Below are 21,449 nucleotides of genomic sequence, written 5' to 3'. Positions count from 1 at the left end.
TGTCCAAAGATGAGATCCATGGATCCATATGTCATTGAATTTTTTTTTTCCTTCAATAGCCTTTCTTGTTATTACACTGTTGATGATTAAAAACAACAAAAAAGAAACATCACACATGGATGCGCTAAAGAAACCATGCATGTCTTCTCTAGTTATATGCACTCACTGGCTGATGCCACTAGTCTTAAAGAGACAGTACTGATTTAGCATGTGTTCTACATATCAATGTAAATACTTGTGAATTATGCAAGTATACAATAAAAATTGTACAAAAATATTTATGCAACATAGTATATGCAATTACAATACATTATTTGATGGAATAGACTGAATTTGAAGATTTTTCAAAAGCTAAAATTTTACCAATTTGATGAAAAACCAGTGATAAAATATAATTTATAATATAATTTTTTTGTTTTGTTACTGTACCTATAAGGGTTGCCAAGGTTCCTTTATAATTATAAATTTCTTTCATATGTAAGCAAAATGAAAGTTGTAAAAGAAATGTGCCCTTATGGGTCTAATTTCGAACCCAACCCTAAAAATGGCTATTCATTTATTTAGGAGTGAAACTTAGAAAAATATTGAGTGCACTTTTAAATAGCCAGTAGCTTTTAGTCTTGCGTAACAGCCAAGAACAATATCTGCTGCTACTTGTTGCTAGTCAGCGGTGGTATTAGGTTAGAGAGACATTCTCATTCTAGAGAGCATTTGATTGGACAAGAGTCTGTGTAGTGCAAGATAAGTCATCAATATTTTCTGTCCGTGTTCCTGGAGGAGAGATATTTCATATCTGCTAAAAGTGAATTTTGTCAACTTTTAAAAATACTAGGGCTGTCAATCGATTAATTTTTTTAATAGAATTAATTACACGGTGTCCCGATTAATTAATCGTGATTAATCGCATATACAAATATTTGCTGAGAAAGCCCCTCATATAACAATAACACAATATATAATGATTATACATATGTATATCAATATATAATTATACATAGTTATCTTTAAATATTTAAAAATGTGTGTATGTGTATATATATATATATATATATATATTCAGATAATTAAATTGCTTTACATTCCTGTAGCAGAAGAGTTCATAATTGATAAGTCAATACAAAAAGCAGCTTTAGAATACAATGTATTGTTTACTACCATATCATTGATCATAAGTCTATCATTGCCATACAGTTCACAGCAATCCATTTCACCCATCAATTTACACCTATGTCAGACGTCTCAGGTGTGTTGCGTCATAAACATAAAATGTTTAGGTCACTGTGTCAAGTTAAATATAGTTTAATACTCAATCTTTAAACACATCTTGAGATCCCTTAGATCACATTTGCGCTCCTTCGAGTGTTTTGAACGCAAGAACGTAACGAATGTTTGTGTCGTTCTGCCTACTGAAGTGTTTTCTTCACTGTATAAACTGTGTGTTGCTCATACAGCTTAAATTTCACTTACTGCCCTCTGGAGTAAACAGGTGGTACTACAAGCTTGCATTTCTCAGGAATCCGTGGGCATGCTATTAATTGCGTTCGTTTTTTAACGCGTAATTTTTTTTATACAATTAATTACACTGAATTAACATGTTAAATCGACAGCCCTAAAAAATACACTATAATATAGACGGCTTCAAAGCTATCGGTCAAGATTTAAAAGCCCCCAAAAAAATTCTATTTTAGTTGTCTTCAACAAATCATTTAGGTGTGTACAATAAACTTTATGCTTTCAGGGTGACTATACGCATGTATTTGTTTAATACACTTCATATTGTACACTTATTACACAGCATATTGCTTGTTATAGAAGAGCACCTTTTGAATAATGAATCAACAGCAAACTGAAGACCCCTAGAGGTCTGCACAGACCTTAAAATTAAACTGCAGATCAGTCAGGCCCGGGTCGGTTGCAGACCTCTACTTAATCCCCCCTGCCCCCTGTATAAAATACTGACTGCTCTATAGTGTGATTTATAGCAGAGCATGAGCTAAAGCTAATTAAGAGTCTTTGATAATTGTGTGTAGTACAGTAGCACTGATAATCATGTACATCTTTATTACTGCCCAAAAGGGATTATGATGAATTATATCTCTCTTTTTCTCTGTGTGTGATTAGGCCCTGGATGTGGACCGTAGTGTCCTTTACAAGATGAAGAAGTCAGTTAAGGCCATTTACACCTCTGGTCTTGGTAAGTGATCTCCGCTTCTTCTCTGTCATTCATCTTTTAAACGTGTCAACTGATGTGGCAGTATTATTGGGTTACAGTAAAGATATCTGTAGAACATATCTGTGCATCCATCTTATACAATTACTGTACTCAACCTTATCTATAGGTATGACCGATGATATTAGGGTCAGGATATTAACATGGGCTCATTGCAAAAATGCCATCAAAATATGGGAGCAAAAAATGCCCCGGTAATAAATTCCTAGTTAGATATAATATCATACAATTATTAGCTGATTTAATTTTACAGGTAACAGCCTAATTACTCAAACTGGAAATGTATTTTCATCAATTGATTAAAATTATTTTACATAAAAAGGAAGATATACAGTGTGTTTGTGTATGGTTAGAAAAAAATTGCTCTCATCAATTCAATTCAGATCAATTCCAGGGGGCAAATATTTCCTTTTAATAAAAAAGTTAATTTCTGACTCTGCATGATATGATGATAACTCATATAGCCTACTGGAAAAGTAAGTTTGACTGAAGATTGGAAGTGAATGAATTTTGTGTATGATTTTCTTCTACATTTCTGTGTATTATTTGGCAAAGTTTGCAATTTTAAGAGGTGAAGCGCTCTTTTTTTCAGTTACACAGTTCATTGGGTCAAATCAAAATGTAAGCTCTTAAGGGGCCATTTATACTCTTTTCCGATTGTTTTTCTATGTAAAAATGCACTAGACTGTATGTCGTGCAGGAGCGCTGCATTTTTTTAGACGCCATATCAGGTTAAAAAAAATGTAAGTACACTTTTAAAAGTATGCATGAGACACTTGCATTCTGTTATATGCATTTCTCTGCATCTAGCTTTTTTTAGCACAAGTATGCGTTCTTGAAAAGGCTGTGCCATGCGATAGTGAAGCAGAACATATTTAATGTTTACTATTGTGGAGTGGAATTTTGGACCAATGAGATTTCACTGTAGGCTAGCTACTCAGTAAAAATGGCAACTAAGCGACGTGTAAAATGCCTTGATGCGCATCACTTTCCGTAATCGCAGTTGGGATAACCTATGGATGGGAGTAGGGTTGGGCTATCGGGTCTTAAGCCTCAAATATTTTCAGTAAATGCCCCTAATGTTTTAATCATCTTGTAGTGATGTGAGCGGCTTCAAATGGTTCAGAAGCAGATTGATATTTTAAGATAAATTAATACTGTATATATATATATATATATTAGTGCATTATTGACAGCTTTGCAGCTCAATGGGGTTAAGGTCCATAACACTCTTTTCCAATTATCTGTTGTCCAATGTCTGTGTTTCTTTGCCCACTCTAACCTTTTCTTTTTGTTTTTCTGTTTTCAAAAGTGTCTTTTTCTTTGCAATTCTTCCCATAAGGTCCTGCACCCCTGAGTCGTCTCTTTACTGTTGTACGTGAAACTGGTGTTGAGCGGGTAGAATTCAATGAAGCTGTCAGCTGAGGACATGTGAGGCGTCTATTTCTCAAACTAGAGACTCTGATGTACTTATCCTCTTGTTTAATTGAACATCTGGTCTTCCACATCTCTTTCTTGCCTTGTTAGAGTCAGTTGTCCTTTGTCTTTGAAGACTGTAATGAACACCTTTGTATGAAATCTTCATTTTTTTTTGGCAATTTCGAGCATTGTATAAGCCTTCGTTCCTCAAAACAAAGATTGACTGACAAGTTTCTAGAGAAAGCGGTTTCTTTTTTGCCATTTTTGACCTAATACTGACCCTAAGACATGCCGGTCTATTGCATACTGTGGCAACTCAAAAACAAACACAAAGACAATGTTAAGCTTCATTTAATGAACCAAATATCTTTCAACTGTGTTTGATATAATGGCAAGTGATTTTCTAATAACAGATTAGCAATTTAGCATGATTACTCAAGGATAATGTGTTTGAGTGATGGCTGCTAGAAATGGGGCCTGTCAAGATTTGATTAAAAAAACAATTTTTCAATAAGTGATGATGCTGTTTTTTACATCAGTTATGTCCTTATGGAGCCAGATCAATCTCATTAATAATTCACGCACAAAAAACGATTCACACATGCGTAGACAATTTCACATGCATGAAACCTAATTCACGTACACAAAAAAAAAAATTCACGTGCCTGAAAAAAATATATATTCACAAAAAGCTATTCACATGCGCAAAATAAAAGTATGCATACGTAAATTACATTTTACAAACGCAAAACATACTTCATAGATATACAACTAGTCGCAAAAAGTTTCGAATGTTTAAAATGTACGAGGTTATCCATGAATCTGAATGTGCAAATCGTCATTCACGTGTGAATCCCCTCGGATTTGTGTGTGTGTGTTTTTGAGACTTTCCTGGCAGAGATCGCTTCCCACGTGCGTCTGTCGTACTCTTTAGCCAATCAGATGCGAGCTTAACCAATCATATCATAAGCCACTGATTCTGCGCACCTTTTGCGCAATATGGATTAATTAGAACGGAAATGAAGCATTTACATCAGTAATCTAGCATGGCGAACGAAGAACGGGAAGTAATTTTTTTTTGTGCTGCTATTATTATTGTTGTTGTTTTATTATTAGAGTCACACATACATATTCAGATTTTTTTTCTCAGTATTAGTTAATTGCCTATTTTATTTATTCAATAAAAGCATCAATACTGTCCTCATGATGTTTTCAGTCACAATACATTATTGTCCAAAAACATTTTACTTCACTTACCCGTGCTTCCCGTTCTTCGTTCGCCATGTTGTATTACTGATATAAAGGCTTCATTTCCTACCGCTGGAGTTTTAAATATTAATAAAACTATTCGTTCCTTACTACAAAAAGACATTGTCACTATGTCAAACTGTTTATTGGAATAGACTGGTGGAAGGTTTATTATGGAAGGCCATCTGGGCTTTACCAAACAAATATTTATTAGGAAATAAAGTTAAGGAAATAACTTTAAAAATCTTACACCGATACTACCCAGTTAATATTTTTCTTGTTAAATTTTAAAAAGATATTGATTTTAACTGTTCTTTGTGCAATACATTGCCTTAGACTTTGTTTCATCTATTTTGGCATTGTGCTCATGTAAGGACATTTTTGAAAGATTTGACCAGATTTATAATTGATAACATTGAACCCACTTTTTCCGTATGTTTAGATAATGTTATATTTGGTTTTACTAATATCCCCTCAAATAAAAGGAAAGAATACTATATTATAAATTTAATTTAAATTTTTGCTAAATTTCATATACATAAATGTAAGTACAGTAAATCCCAACCTTTGTTTTTGGTTCTTGAAAAAGAAATTCAAATATATATAAAGACTATTTTTCATTCACATAATAAGAAAGCAATTAAAACTGTTTCTATATGTGAGTCCTTCAATATATTTACATGATGTTTAGCCTTCCCCCCTGGTTTTATTATTTTTCTCTTTATATATGTATTATTGTAGTTTTGACTGTACATTGACTTTGTTTGAATCTTAATTAAAAAAAAAAAAAAAAGCCTTCATTTCCGTTCTAATTAATCCATATTGCGCAAAAGGTGCGCAGAATCAGTGGCTTATGATATGATTGGTTAAGCTCGCATCTGATTGGCTAAAGAGTACGACAGACCCACGTGGGAAGCGATCTCTGCCAGGAAAGTCTCAAAAACATACACACACAAATCCGAGGGGATTCACACGTGAATGACGATTTGCACATTCAGATTCATGGATAACCTCGTACATTTTAAACATTCGAAACTTTTTGCGACTAGTTGTATATCTATGAAGTATGTTTTGCGTTTGTAAAATGTATTTTACATATGCATACTTTTATTTTGCGCATGTGAATAGCTTTTTGTGAATATATATTTTTTTCAGGCACGTGAATTTTTTTTTTGTGTACGTGAATTAGGTTTCATGCATGTGAAATTGTCTACGCATGTGTGAATCGTTTTTTGTGCGTGAATTATTAATGAGATTGATTTGGCTCCATATATCCTGACTATACTTTGTGATCAGTTAAATGCCACTTTGTTGAATTAAAGTACCAATTTCCTTCCAAAACAGCAAAATTGGTTCATGTATAATGTGTGTGTGTGTGTGCCAAGAAAAAGTATGTGAACCCCTTTGAATTAACTGGTTTTGTGCATTAATTGGTCATAAAATGTGATCTCATTTCCAACAAAGTCACAAATATAGACAAACAGCTGTGTGCTTAAGCTAACAACACACAAGCAATTATAATCTTTCATGTCTTCATGAGCACATTCCCTTAAACATTCACAGTGTTCTGGAAAAAGTATGTGATCCCTAGGCTAGTGACATCAACAAAAGCTAATTAAAAAAACATGTCATACAATTAATGAAACAAGATTGGAGGTTTGGTTTGGAGTTACTTTGACTTGTAAAAAGTACTCAAATATTTTGAGGTTGCAATTAACAAGAAGCATCTGCTGACATGAAAAATGCATCAAAAAAGAAAAAAGAGGTCTCAGAAGACCTACAATCAAGAATTGGTTCTTTGAATAAATCTGGAAAGGGTTACAAAGTTATCTCTAAGAGCTTAGATATTCATCTGTCCACAGTTTATACACACAAATTGTCTATAAATGGAGACTGTTTAGTACTGTGGCTACTCTCCCTAGAAGTGGCCATCCAGCCAAGATGACTCAAAGGGAACACTGTAGAATGCTCAATGAGGTAAAAAAGAACCCTCCCTACTCTAAACCTTAAACCTTAAACCTAAACCTAACCGATAATGTCATAAAAGCAAATGACACATTTTAGGTGTTGACTCCGGACAAGTACCCTGGTCCTTTTTCGCACGTGAATTTGATGGCACATGAACAAGCTTGTAAATGTAGTTGGTTATGTTATGCAAGTCATACACAAGTAAAAATCTTTGATGTCATAAGATAGTATTGTGTTTGGAACAGGGCAAAACATTTTTATAAGCAGAAAATCTGCCATATTACTTGTAATTTGTGTGAAAATAAATAAAAGTAATGATCTCTACTGCTCATTTCATCATGAAACTGCCGCAGTACGTACAGTGAGCCACATAAAAAGAATTTTTCAAAAAGAAAAAAATATTAATAACGTGATTCTATGAGACTAGTTTGGCTAAGCCTCTTATTTACATGGAACAGATAGTCAGAACTGTGGTGCAGTGGGTAATGCTCAGGGATGTGGTTCCAATTTGATCCGATCCTGTTGCTCTCTCTCTCTCAACTTTCCTGTCACTTAGCACTGTCCTTTAAATAAAAGACAAAAAATCCTGTTATGAAAACATAACATAGATAGGATTTTTTGCTTTATCATGTTGTGTCTGTTTAGGACATGGTATTAACTTAATTTTGCTGACAGGCTGTTATCTTTAAAGTGAGTTACTGGAGTAGACGATGTTCCATGAGTTACATTCAGAGTGTTTGGAGTGTTTCTATTTGATTCTAGATTGAATGGCTCCAGTTATCAGCTTCCACTGGTGAACTGTTCTTTGTTCTGCCTGCTAGTACCAAGGTTGAGCAGCTCTCCATTGTGCTGCCTGTCTCTGTCTATGACAACGCTGCTCATTCACAGGCTGAATTTGTTTCAATTGCATGTGGAGGCCCAGCCGAGAACACAGAGGCGAACTCTTCTGATCTGGTCTTTTCCAGGAACACTGCTGGCTCTGTTCATGCAGGACAGCTGTCTCCCACACACCAGGGAACAGCTGTGCCAGGACACACCCTTTGTGTCTCTCTCTGTGTGTGCGTGAGTGTGTATGACACCCCTTACATGCTGATGGGGTTCCCAGAGTTGTGACTCTGTTATTGTTTCCTGTTCGCGGGAATTAGTGCTTTGGTGTCGTTTTACTCTAGTAGCCTTGGGTACACTAATTTTGATTAGGCAAATTTACAATCCATGAAGTTTTGTCAAGTAGTTTGCAGACCTGCTCCTTATTTGCATTTTACTGGTCGAGACCTGACTTTACTTTTGTTGTATCAATATCTGTTCCCTACCATATTTGCATAACTGTCAATATTAATGTTAAATGTGCTGTAAGCAATTTTAGCCATTCTCAAATTTTCCCAGATTTGCCTATGATTCCGGGCTTTTGTCAGCGATCTCCACAAAACTGTCAGCGAGTGAAAATCTGGCCTAAAATCATGTAGTGTAAACTTGGCATTACCATAAGTATTAAAATTTGGTGCATAACTCATCTTGAACCATTTGTGCTACAAACATAAATGACACCTCAAATCATGCAGCTTGTTGAGGAAAGATGTGTAACAATGGGTGGATATACAAATGGTCAACTGCACTTTTTACAACCCAGTTCTCATAAATAAGCATCATGCATCAAGAATTTTTTTTTGCTATTAACTACTTCTGTTATGGTAACACTTTATTTGGATGGTCCCAAGTAGATATTTAACTGACTATAAGTGACTTCTCACTTGCTATAGCTAGTAAACAGTGTTTCAACAAACATTTTAGTAGACTATTAATAGCCTGTATAACACCAGCAAAATATCAGCTAATCGACTGACTTGCTATAGATAGTAAACGGTGTTTCAACAAACATTAAGCAGACTTTCAGTAGCCTGTATATAGACCTCTATTAATGACATACATTATTGTTGAGAACATCAGTTCATTAAAAGGTCATTAATAAAGATCTGTATACAGGCTTCTGAAAATCTACTGAATGTTTGTTGAAACACTGTTTACTGACTATAGCATGTCAGGCAATAAGCTGTTATTTTGCTGCTGTTATACAGGCTATTGATAGTCTACTGAATGTTTGTTGAAACACTGTTTACTAGCTATAGCAAGCCAGTTGATAAGTCACTTATAGTCAGTTAAATGGTCACTTATAGTCAGTTAAATATCTACTTGGGACCATCAAAATAAAGTGTTACCTCTGTTATAAGTGAGCAATAGAACATCTGCTCTTAGCTGGTTTTTAGAAAGGCCAGACAGCCGAAATGTAATTTTCTCACGGTGAGAGGCGATTCTCCTCATTGGAGTAGCTTGAACTGCAGTGAAGGTTCAGTCTTCAACAACACTACTGAGTCATGAAAAGAACTGTAGAAATAAACCTACCGGTACTTCACGCCTGCAGAGAACAGTGATAGTGTGTTAAAATCTCTGCTGCAGTGTTGAATTTAACACTGTGAGTTCTAACTTTCATCTTAATATTAATGTCTATCTGTTTTCATTACTTTAGTGGAAGCTGCAATGAACACCGTTATCATGTTGCGTATTTGTAAGAATGAAATGGATTTTAAGCGCTAAATTTTTCATGCAGTTGTTTGATGTTATTTAAATCAAGTAGTATCAACTTTAGATACCTTCAACAATAAACCTTTTACATAACACTATAACAATATTCTCCAAACATTGTGAGACAGTGTAAAACTGTGCTACAGTGTAAGATGCAGAAAGTGCTTTACAGATCAAACAAACAAAAACAACAGAGTGATTTAAAAACAGATTGATTTAAATTAAAATATAAAACATAATAAAATAAATAAAAACATTTAAAATACAACATAATTTATTTATCTATTTCAAACTATTTAATGATCTATTCAAAATCTACAGAATACAAATGTTTTTAAAGAAGATTTAAAAATGGCTAATGAAGTTGAACTCACAAGGAAAGGGAGACTCTTCCAGAGATTAGGACCTATCACAGAAAAGGCATGGTCACCCTTAGATCTATAGCGACAACGACGAACCTTCAAAAGAAGCTGATCAGATGACCTGAGCTGAGGAGAAGGTCACTGAAACAGTATATTAAGACGCTAGACCAGATAGTGCCTTGTAGACATAAAGCAGAATTTTTAAATCGACCCTGAATTTCACGGGACGCCAGCATAGAGATGCAACAGGGGAAAGGTGATCCCTATTTCTTGAGCCTATTAAAATCCTAGCTGCCGTGTTTTGAACCAGCTGTTGTGATAATGCAGTTCGGGGCAGACCAATGTACAATGAGTTACAATAGTCTAACCTTGTTGTAATTAGTGAGTGGATCACAATTTCCAAGTCTTCATGGGAAAGAAAATGTTTTATTTTAGCGCTAGATCTCAGGTGGAAAAAGCTACCCTTGACAACAGCACTGATCTGCTTATTAATATGTAACAGCACAGCAGCATTGGGAGTGTTGTTGGATTCTCAACAGGGAACAGGGTTTATATTAGGGTTCCAAAGAGATAACAGTTAGTAAAACCTCTGTATGTTTGTTATTTCTCTCTGAGGTCAAGCTGTGGCATATACATGAGGGGAGAGTTGGTTGCTGAGATATGAAATATCCTCCCTTTTTATAAGCACATTTCAGCTCTGTATGTCCATACAATACAAATGAATGGGTGCCATCATGCAGCTGTCTGTTTGACGGTCCATAATTCATATTTAGGTAGCATAAAAGTAATCCACATGACTCCAGTCAATCAATTAATGTCTTCTGAAGCCAATGGATAATAAATTGATATTGATATATAAAATTGAATTTAAATTATAATTTATTAACTTAAAAAATGTTTTCCTGTTAGCAGTCGATGCATCACAGAGCTGTCGAATGATGTAATCGTGATGGGTCATTCACACGAGAAGTCAGAAGCTTGATTTCAGGGCTCCAAACTGTGACTAAAATGGTTGCAAATGTGACCAATGTTTTGAAATATTATTGATTGGGATTGGAGTAGCACAATAAACTGCATCTGGGATTTTATTCAATTTTAAATTTTGTAGTCTTTGTTTCTGGGCCATCTTGTCACAGTAAAGAAATATATATTAGGGCTGTCGATTTAACGTGCTAATTCCATGTGATTTAATTTTATAAAAAATGTATCCAATTAATCGCAATGCCCCCGGACCAAAATAAGGAAGAATCCTGAGAAATGCAAGCTTGTAGTACCACCTGTTTACTCTAGAGGGCAGTAAGGGAACCGTCAGCTGTATGAGCAACGCACAGTTTATACAGTGAAGAAAACACTTCATTAGGCAGAACAACACAAACATGCATTACGTTCTTGCGCTCAAAACACTTGAAGGAGCGCAAATGCGATCTAAGGGATCTCAAGATATGTTTAAAAATTTAGTATTAAACTATATTTAACTTGATACAGTGACCTAAACATTTTATGGTTATGACGCAACACACCCGAGACGCGACACAAGCATATCTGTCTCTTGTTGAAATTGACGGGTCCTTAAACAAGCCCTCATAATAAATCTCCAACTGATCGAGAAATTCACTTGTGAAATGAATTGCTGTGAACTGTGTGCAAATGATTGACTTATGATCAATAATATGGTAGTAAACAATACATTGTATTATAAAGCCACTTTTTGTATTGTCTGTCACGAACCCCGCTCCCTCGCTCCGCCCCCTCGAGCTTCCACGCTCGTTTTGCTCCCTCGAGCTTCCACGCTCGTTTTGCTCCCTCGAGCTCGCACGCTCGTTTTGCTCCCTCGAGCTCACACGCTCGTTTTGCTCCCTCGAGCTCGCACGCTCATTTTGCTCCCTCGAGCTTCCACGCTCATTCTGCTCCCTCGAGCTTGCACGCTCGTTTTGCTCCCTCGAGCTGTCATGCTCGTTAGCAGGTCTCCCTCCTCGGGCTCGCAAGCCCGCTCTCAGTCACTACATTAGTTTCACCTGTACTCGTCTGATCACCCATCATGGTTTACACCTGCACTCGCCCCTATATATATCACAACCCTTTCGTCTCACTCGGGTTGGTTATTGTTTAGTTTTCCCCTTCGCTTTGCCAGCACTAGTAATCCCCTAGCCCCCCCTGTCTTTTGCTCCCGCAAGTCCCGTCTAGTTGTGTCCTGTTTCCCGGCTTCGACCTCCCGCTCTCGTTGACCACTCTCTCCCGGATTTGCCCCTTTGTTCTATTCTGATTCCCCGGCCTCGACCTCACGCTCCCCTTTGACGACTCTTCACTGGATTTGCCCTGTTTTTGTACTATTGCCTGCTTTGTGAATAAAGCAGTTTCCTCCGACATTGTGACTGTCTCGTCTTGTGTGTGTGTGCGGGTTACAGAATAACCAACCTCACCGAAGACAGTCACAATGCATCACGCGGAGGATTCGCGCAGCTCACTAGAGCGGATGTGCACGTCGCATTCGGCGCGAGGAGCTATGATTTGGAGACATGACCAAGCGCTCGTGGCCCAGGGGCAGCAGGTATGTACTATGTCTGAAATATTTCACCCTGTTTCACCTGTGTCTGCCCCTGAGCCCGTTGATGCTCTCCACGCATCCGCGAGCGCCGTATGCTCTCCATCCCCGGAGAGGTTTTATGGCTCTTCGGACGCTAACCAAGGGTTTTTCGTGCAAGGCAGTGGTTGTGTAACTCATAACCCCGTCCTTGACATTATGGAGCCAGCGGCCCGACTCTTGGTTTTGCGCCAGGGGAGCCAACCCTTGGAGGCTTATGTTATGGATTTTTGTGCCCTGGCGTACCAGGTGAATTTTGATGAGGTGGCTCTGAAAGACATTTTTCAATGTGGACTGAATGAGCCAACCTCATCATTCATGCCTGGTGGTCGCTGCTCCCTTAACCTGGCTCAGTTTATTGACCTCGCCCTACTGTACGCTGGTTCCTCGTTTACTGTGGGGGAGGCAGACACTGAACCAGCGCTCCACACCACGGCCCCCGTCTCGAAGCCTACCACGGCCCCCGTCTCGAAGCCTACCACGGCCCCCGCCTCGAAGCCTACCACGGCCCCCGCCTCGAAGCCTGACACGGCCCTAGTCCCGAAGCCTGACACGGCCCCAGTCCCGAAGCCTGACACGGCCCCAGTCCCGAAGCCTGACACGGCCCCAGTCCCGAGGCCTGTCACGGCCCCAGTCCCGAAGCCTGTCACGGCCCCAGTCCCGAAGCCTGTCACGGCCCCAGTCCCGAAGCCTGTCACGGCCCCAGTCCCGAAGCCTGTCACGGCCCCAGTCCCGAAACCTGACACGGCCCCAGTCCCGAAGCCTGGCACGGCCAGCAAGTCAATGCCCATGCCTGCCACGGCCAGCGAGCCAGCGCCCAGGTCTGCCACGGCCAACGAGCCAGCGCCCATGCCTGCCACGGCCGGCGAGCCAGCGCCCATGTCTGCCACGGTCAGCGAGCCAGCGCCTGTAGCCTCGACTGCCCCAGAGCCAGCACCTGTAGCCTCGACCACCCCCATGGCCACATCCCCTGTTGGCCGAAGATGTAAGAGAAGGAAGAGGGCCCCTTCTCCCCAGTCTCGTCTTGTGCTCAAGACCGCAGAGGTTCCCTCAGAGTCTTCCACGGCTCTGCCGGGCTCTGCTCCTCCCACAGAGTCTTCCACGGCTCTACCGACCTCTGCTCCGCCCTCAGAGTCTTCCACGGCTCTGCCGGGCTCTGCTCCACCCTCAGAGTCTTCCACGGCTCTGCCGAGCTCCGCTCTGCCCTCAGACTTTTCCACGGCTCTGCCGGGCTCCGCTCCGCCCTCCGAGTCTTCCACGACTCTGCCAGCCTCTGCTCCGCTCTCCGAGTCTTCCACGGCTCTGCCAGCCTCAGCTCTACCCCTCGAGCCCCCCGGGCTCCGCCTCTCAAGCCTCCCAGGGCTCCTCCTCTCGAGTCTTTCAGGGTTCCCCCTCCTTCCAAGCCTCTCAGGGCTTCTCCTCTCGAGTCTTTCAGGGCTCCTCCTACCCCCAAGCCTCTCAGGGCTTCGTCTCTCAAGTCTCTCAGGGCTCCTCCCCCTCTCAAGCCTCCCAGGGCTTCTCCTCTCGAGTCTTTCAGGGCTCCTCCTCCACTCGAGCCTCTCAGGGCTCCGTCCCTCGAGCCTCTCATGGCTCAAGCCTCTCAGGGCTTCGTCTCTCGAGTCTCTCAGGGCTCCACCCCCTCTCAAGCCTCTCAGGGCTTCTCCTCTCGAGTCTTTCAGGGCTCCTCCCCCCCTCGAGCCTCTCAGGGCTCCGTCCCTCGAGTCTTTCATGGCTCCACCTCCCAAGCCTCTCAGGGCTCCGTCTCTCGAGTCTTTCAGGGCTCCACCTCCTTCCAAGCATCTCAGGGCTTCTCCTCTCGAGTCTTTCAGGGCTCCTCCTCCCCTCGAGCCTCTCAGGGCTCCGTCCCTCGAGTCTCTCAGGCCTCCTCCTCCCCTCCGGCCTCTCGGGGCTTCGTCTCTCGAGTCTTTCATGGCTCCCCCCCTCGAGCCTCTCGAGCCTTCCAGGGCTCCACCTCTAGAGCCTCTCGAGTCTTCCACGACCTTTTTCCCCGAGCCTCCCACGGCTCTACCCCCAGAGACTCCAGAGCTTCCTACGGCTCCGCCTCCTGAGCCTCCTACGGCTGCCCCGCCAGAGCCTCCCACGGCTCCACCTCCCGAGCCTCTCACGGCTCTGCTCCCAAAGACTCCAGAGCTTTCTATGGCTCCGCCTCTCGGGCCTCCTACGGCTCCCGCTCCAGAGCCTCCCACGGCTCCACCTTCCGAGCCTCTCACGGCTCTGCTCCCAAAAACTCCAGAGCTTTCTATGGCTCCGCCTCTCGAGCCTCCTACGGCTCTGCCTCTCGGGCCACCTACGGCTCCTCTTCCAGAGCCTCCTAAGGCTCCACCTCCCGAGCCTCCCACGGCTCTGCTCCCAGAGACTCCAGAGCTTTATAGAGCTCCGCCCCTTGAGCCTCCTACGGCTCTACCCCCCGAGACTACAGAGCCTGCCAGGCCGTCGCCTCCGAAACCCCCCACGGCGCCACCTCCCTTGGCTCCACCTCCAGAGCCTTCCAGGCCTTCGCCCCTAAAGCCTCCTTCGACTCCACCTCCAGAGCCTTCCAGAACCCTGCCTCCAGAGCCGCCTACGGTGCCGCCTCTGACGGCTCCGCCTTTCACGGCTCAGCCCGGACTTCCTGACCCTCTCCCTGTCCTGTGGCCTCTTCCCTGGCCTCCGGACCCTATTCCTGTCCGGTGGTCACCTTCCAGACCCCCGGACCCAGTCCCTGTCCTCCAGTCGCCTTCCAGACCCCGTGACCCAGCCTCTGCCCTGTGGCTGCCCCCTAGATCTCCTGACCACCCGCCTGTCCGCTATGTTCCCCCTGACCTTGCCTTGAAACTGCCCATTGACCCCATGAACTGTCTCATTTCCCTCTGTGCCCCTTGGACTGCCCTCAATTTTGTTGATGTGTTCTGTGGGTTTTCTGTTCAGGGGTTTTTTGTTTGTTGGGATCGTCCAGCACCACTTCCCAGAGGTCGCGCTCCTCGCGACCGAACGCGGCCGTCAGGAGCCGTCCGTTATAGAGGGTGGAGTACTGTCACGAACCCCGCTCCCTCGCTCCGCCCCCTCGAGCTTCCATGCTCGTTCCGCCCCCTCGAGCTTCCATGCTCGTTCCGCCCCCTCGAGCTTCCACGCTCATTTTGCTCCCTCGAGCTCGCACGCTCGTTTTGCTCCCTCGAGCTCGCACGCTCGTTTTGCTCCCTCGAGCTTCCATGCTCATTCTGCTCCCTCGAGCTTCCACGCTCATTCTGCTCCCTCGAGCTTCCACGCTCATTTTGCTCCCTCGAGCTCGCACGCTCGTTTTGCTCCCTCGAGCTTGCACGCACGTTTTGCTCCCTCGAGCTTCCACGCTCATTCTGCTCCCTCGAGCTCGCATGCTCGTTTTGCTCCCTCGAGCTTGCACGCTCGTTTTGCTCCCTCGAGCTCTCATGCTCGTTAGCAGGTCTCCCTCCTCGGGCTCGCAAGCCCGCTCTCAGTCACCACATTAGTTTCACCTGTACTCGTCTGATCACCCATCATTGTTTACACCTGCACTCGCCCCTATATATATCACAACCCTTTCGTCTCACTCGGGTTGGTTATTGTTTAGTTTTCCCCTTCGCTTTGCCAGCACTAGTAATCCCCTAGCCCCCCCTGTCTTTTGCTCCCGCAAGTCCCGTCTAGTTGTGTCCTGTTTCCCGGCTTCGACCTCCCGCTCTCGTTGACCACTCTCTCCCGGATTTGCCCCTTTGTTCTATTCTGATTCCCCGGCCTCGACCTCACGCTCCCCTTTGACGACTCTTCACTGGATTTGCCCTGTTTTTGTACTATTGCCTGCTTTGTGAATAAAGCAGTTTCCTCCGACATTGTGACTGTCTCGTCTTGTGTGTGTGTGTGCGGGTTACATTGTCTTATCAATGATTAACTCTTCTGCCACAAGAATGTAATGCATTTTAATTATTTGAATATATATATATATATATATATATATATATATATATATATATATACATATATATATATAAATTTTATATCTGATAGCTACGTTATAATTATTTCATCATTATATTGGATTATTTTTATATTAGGGGCTTTCTCAACAAATATTTATATATGCGATTAATCGCAATGAATTAATCGGGACATCATGTAATTAATTTGATTAAAAATGTATTGACAGCCCTAATATATATATATATAAATATTTTAAGGGTGTAATGATACTCTGCTCACGGAGTACTGGGTTCACGATACAATACGCATCACGATGTTTTGAACAAAATGTAAAAAAATGAAACAAATTCAAATAACAGATTTATTTCCAAAGCATTAACAATTTTCAATAACTTTTTTTGTTGTATTTTAACCTTCTCAATGTAAATTATCAATTGACTAGGTGTCACTGAACAATAAAACTGAATTTTAACATAAAATTAGAATTAAGATGAAACCTAAGAGAGAAATTCTGAAAAGTGCAAAAATAAAAATCAAATCATTAAAACATATAGGCCTATTGTTCTGTTCAAGTAAGTTCAACTCAACACAAACAGCTTGTGGGTTTGTTTAGGTCACTTACAGTTACAGTACACCAACATGCTAATGGAGTGACAAACACGCACACAAATGCAAATACACCGGTTCTCACAATTTGTAATGCATACACACCTGCTGTAACTGGTTCGATTTGTCCTTCAACCGGCGGAAAACCTCTTCGCGTTGTTCAGGGAGTAAGTAGGGCAACGATCAAAATGTGGGGTCCAAGGCAGTACTCTCTAACAGATAATTCTGTTCCTCTGTGTATGCTTGAGAGGTTTTGCAGGATGGCTGTCTTCATGTTAGCTATAGTTGTAGAGTATTTCTCGTCATGCTCTGTTCGATCGTGGATTTCAAGGGCACAATGAGTGACAGCGTGGCACTTTTCATTAGACAGGATGGTGGTGACTTATTTAGCGGTTTAAGAAGGTTTCCTATTTCTTCGGCATCACTATTGTAGGCGCTATACAGAGTATCGAGTTGACGGGCATTTTTGCGCACCTTTGTGCTCAAGAGGGCTGACGTTATAGCCGCTTGTTGCTCGAGATGGTGTCCAGTATTTCCATTGAGCTGTTCCATCATGTAACAACATCCATGATAAGATTATGTGATGCGATCTCAAGCATCTTATACTTTACCACGAGCACAGCTGTTGCTGTGGCACTGCTGTGAAAGAAAGCCACAACTTTTCTCACGTGACAAAGCAAGCGAATGACACAGGGAGCATGCAATCCTGCTTGCGAAGCAAGATTCAATGTGTGCAAAACCCTTAATATGAGGAGACAACCCAGCTTATCTCACTGCCACCTTTAATGAATGAATTGTAATTAATGAATTTTGTTGTAGTGGAATTTTATTGTAGTGTGTGTAAAGAGCTCAAGGGGCTGCATCTGTAACTGTTGGCTGGCTTCTGGGGTTGGAGAGGGGCGTGTGTCGCTGTTCGGTCTTCGGGAACCGTGACACAGGATCGTGGATATTTGTATCGCGATTTTGGTTGCGGTTCGTGTAGTTACAGCTATAATATATATATATACATATATATATATATATATATATATATATATATATATATATATATATATATATATATATATATATATATATATATATATATGTGTATACACACACTCTGAATTTTCAGTATATTCTTAAAAACTATAATGTCATAATGTTAATACTTTATTCTCTAAACATTATGACTTTATTGTAGGAGAAGTCTTATTTTGAGGTTGTTCTCAAAATAATCAGAATTTCACGTCTTTTTTCACGTCTCATATATTTGAAGGCGACACCTTTCAGATTCAATGTGTTAATTGATTTTTATTTTTAAAAAACAAATTCACAGACACGCAACACATTTCTATTTCTCTGCATTTGGTATGTTTGCTGGAAGGTTTTTAAATAAGTACAGTTGTACATTAAAATGCAATGTAGTTCTAGAATCTCTGTCATCACAAACACACAGTATTTACACTGTGTTGCCTTGTTTTTCAGTCTCTTTTCATACCATCTCATTTGCCCCGGCCTCTTGCTGTATAAGTGGCCAAAGCATCTTCCAGCAAGGTCAAAGAGATCAACTCTCACTCCCAACACATCAGAGCTTTCTCACTTCAACCCATGAAACAAGCACTTCTGTCTGACAGTGCAGTATTATTTATGCATAGCCATCAGTGTCTAGGAAACGGAGAGCTGTAGGCTGTCCAGAGAGAAGAAGACCGTGAGGATGGAAGGAAGGGAGAGAACGCTGACAAACATCGTTTGGTTTTCATCCAAGGCCAGCTTGAGGGTTTTGCTAATCATGACACCTTGAGCTGGCATAAAGTGCCACTCATTGAGCTTTTCACAGTAACAGATGCCTACTGCAGTCACTAGAGGATGGCTGTCATCTTCACTGGTGTGCAAAGGGTAATTTAGTGAAAGGCTCATTGAAACCTTGAATGAAAGCTTCTGCTAAATGACAAGCAGTGGCTATGTAGTTAAAGAGTGTACAAATCATGAGATGTCAAGCTTGATGTGAAAAAATATTATTAATTATAATATTAACTGTTTTTGCAGTTCAAAACAACAGGCCTTACATTTTCAGGGCTCCAGACTAACTTTTCCACTGGTGCTACCAACTTTCTCAGTTGGTCGCACCAGCATATGATTTGGTCGCACCTTTTTTTTTTCTGCTATATGCCATGGGATTAATCAATGCATGCTAATGAATAGTGGTCTTAATCTGCATACCCTAGTTTTGCACTGATGTAAAAAGACTGACAGTAACACAAGACCTCATGTTAGCAAAATGTTTTAATCTTTTAACTATCAAATCAAAAAAACTATTATAAAAACATTTGTTTTTTAATGTTTGATATATAATTTTACTGTCTTCACAGCTGTTCAACCCCCGGAGGAAATTTTTTCAGCCGTCTTTTTTCGCAGATTGTCTGCTATCACTCCTATAAACATGCAGGCCATGTCGTTGGCATTTTGTGGGATTAACATTCAACCCGTTCTTTTTCATCAGTATAATTTCAGATTTGAATTTTGTGAATTTTGTTCCTCTTTTGCTATGTTATAAGCAGTGTTAAATTTTATAATCATTTTCTTTTCCTCTGTCGAGCGATTACTCTCATCTAACCGCTGAAAAGATGTAGGAAGGGGCTCGGTGTTTCGTGAGACACACCGGTCCCTACAGGTTTTATGTTTTTTGCTTTCATTGTGCAGTTTAATAGAATCAATCTAAAATTGCGTAGACCCTGTAACAAATTTAGAATAACCTGCAATGGATGGGCCACACTGTTTACAGTACAAACAATGCATGTCATTAGCCTCGTATCGCAACCACGGGTACTGTCTAAGCCATTGCTGCTTGAAGTTGTGCCTTTTTCCTTTGCTCACTCGGTTCCTCCCTGTCCGCACCTGTGCTCTCGTCATCAGTTGTGTCTGTGTGCTGGCTCGTTGGCTGGTCCTTTCCACCAGCATCCTTGACTTCCACACTTTGTTTTTTAAAGTATTCAGCAATTGACTTTTTCATTTTAATTCGTGAATTCGGAATTGGCGAATTGGAATTCACCATCAGTGTGCAATGCGCGTGACGTGTACGTTGTTTATAAATAAACTGCACGTTTCTTGCAGAAGAACACTGTAGCCGGAGCTACTTCTCTCCGTTAATGTCGAGTCACGCAGGCACTGGGCAACATCGCAGCCAAGCCGAGCCCGGGATAAAATAGTCAGAATATAAACACTTATTATAGGCGTACCGTAGTGATTCAGGATAAGTCAAAAACACGATTTGGAAAAGGATTCACGATGTACTCGTTCATTTTGAACATAAGTTACGGACTGCAGCAGCTGCTGTTGATACAACGGCGTTCTGTTGCGCGAGCGTCCACTCGCACAAATGCAACCACATAAAATTTGAACTCGCACATTCTCAAAAAATGCTCGCATTTTGGTCACAGTCTAGAACCCTGATTTTACATTGTTGTACTGTATATAATAGAACATCACAAATTCATACATATTATCCAGATGTTGGGCAATTCCATAGAAATGTCAACCACTTGAGGTCAGAGTTTGCTAGTTTCAAAGCGTTTTGGATGGTTTTACCCCATCATTTATAGGAGAGTGCCGCTTTAACAACCATCATGTCTGTAACGATGGTTTTTCCTCAATGTAAGAACGAGAATGATTATGAATGAATTATTACATGTTCTTAAGAGTGCCATCCCTTCTACATTCTGTGGCTATCATTATTTCTGGATTGTGTATTTGAATTCACAGAATTTTTACAAAGTGTGATGATAATTTGGTCAATAATTTGCCGAAAAATATTGGCGGCTGATACATTACATTGCTGGTTATTTTGTATAAAATGAATCACACTACATTAAAGGGATATTTCACTCTAAAAGACAAATTCAGTAATTATTTACTCACACCTGTGTCATTATAACCCTATATGACTTTCTATTTCTTTTTTTGAAATTGTGAAAAATTGTGCTCAGTGATGTCATACAATGGAAGTTTATGGTGACCACCTCTTTAAGCTTCAAAAGAATAATTCAGAAGTCTAAAATTATTTAATGAGACTCATGATTGTTATGAAAGCATACGATAAGGTTTAGTAAGAAAAAAAAATGAAATCGAATGTATTATTTAGTCAAAATGTTCGATTTCCATTAATCTCCTGTGCGCTTTCATGATAGGGCACGAGAGCAACAGTTCACGCAGCCCCCTCGCAACATTGGAGTGTTCAAGCGAAAACTTGTTTGTTTATATAAAAACAGAGATGCCGCAGCGATGGCGAAAACAGAATACAGCTGTGAAAAAATTAGAGAACAGAACTTACTAAACATGTCTGAAGGGTTTGTAGTTGAATAATTGATGCATTTCTATGCCCAGCCTTGTTTTTTGAAAGTTTTTGGACCGGTGCCAGTTCACAGTGGACAGATACCCACACAATTCTAAAAATAGAAAACAAGCGATCGATAAAATGTACCGTCACTCGTCAACTGGTTAGGACAAAAACGCCCTAGGGTTAGGAAAAGTTTGACTTGCTGCCTGTAGC

The 21,449-nt window shown here is 41.1% G+C and overlaps 1 protein-coding gene across 2 annotated transcripts in view; it reads left to right on the top strand.

Moving 5' to 3' along the window:
- Positions 1 to 21,449, top strand: part of asap2a (ArfGAP with SH3 domain, ankyrin repeat and PH domain 2a) — a 123,361-nt gene that overhangs the window by 42,205 nt on the left and 59,707 nt on the right. For both annotated transcript variants that reach the window (XM_052145687.1, XM_052145686.1), the window contains exon 2: positions 2,122 to 2,194. In XM_052145687.1, the coding sequence (XP_052001647.1) occupies positions 2,122 to 2,194 (73 nt within the window). The remainder of the gene's footprint in view (positions 1 to 2,121; positions 2,195 to 21,449) is intronic.

This window comes from Xyrauchen texanus, chromosome 16 (genome assembly GCF_025860055.1).
Source record: "Xyrauchen texanus isolate HMW12.3.18 chromosome 16, RBS_HiC_50CHRs, whole genome shotgun sequence".
Classification (NCBI taxonomy): domain Eukaryota; kingdom Metazoa; phylum Chordata; class Actinopteri; order Cypriniformes; family Catostomidae; genus Xyrauchen; species Xyrauchen texanus.
This window is presented reverse-complemented; position numbering and strand designations above follow the sequence as displayed.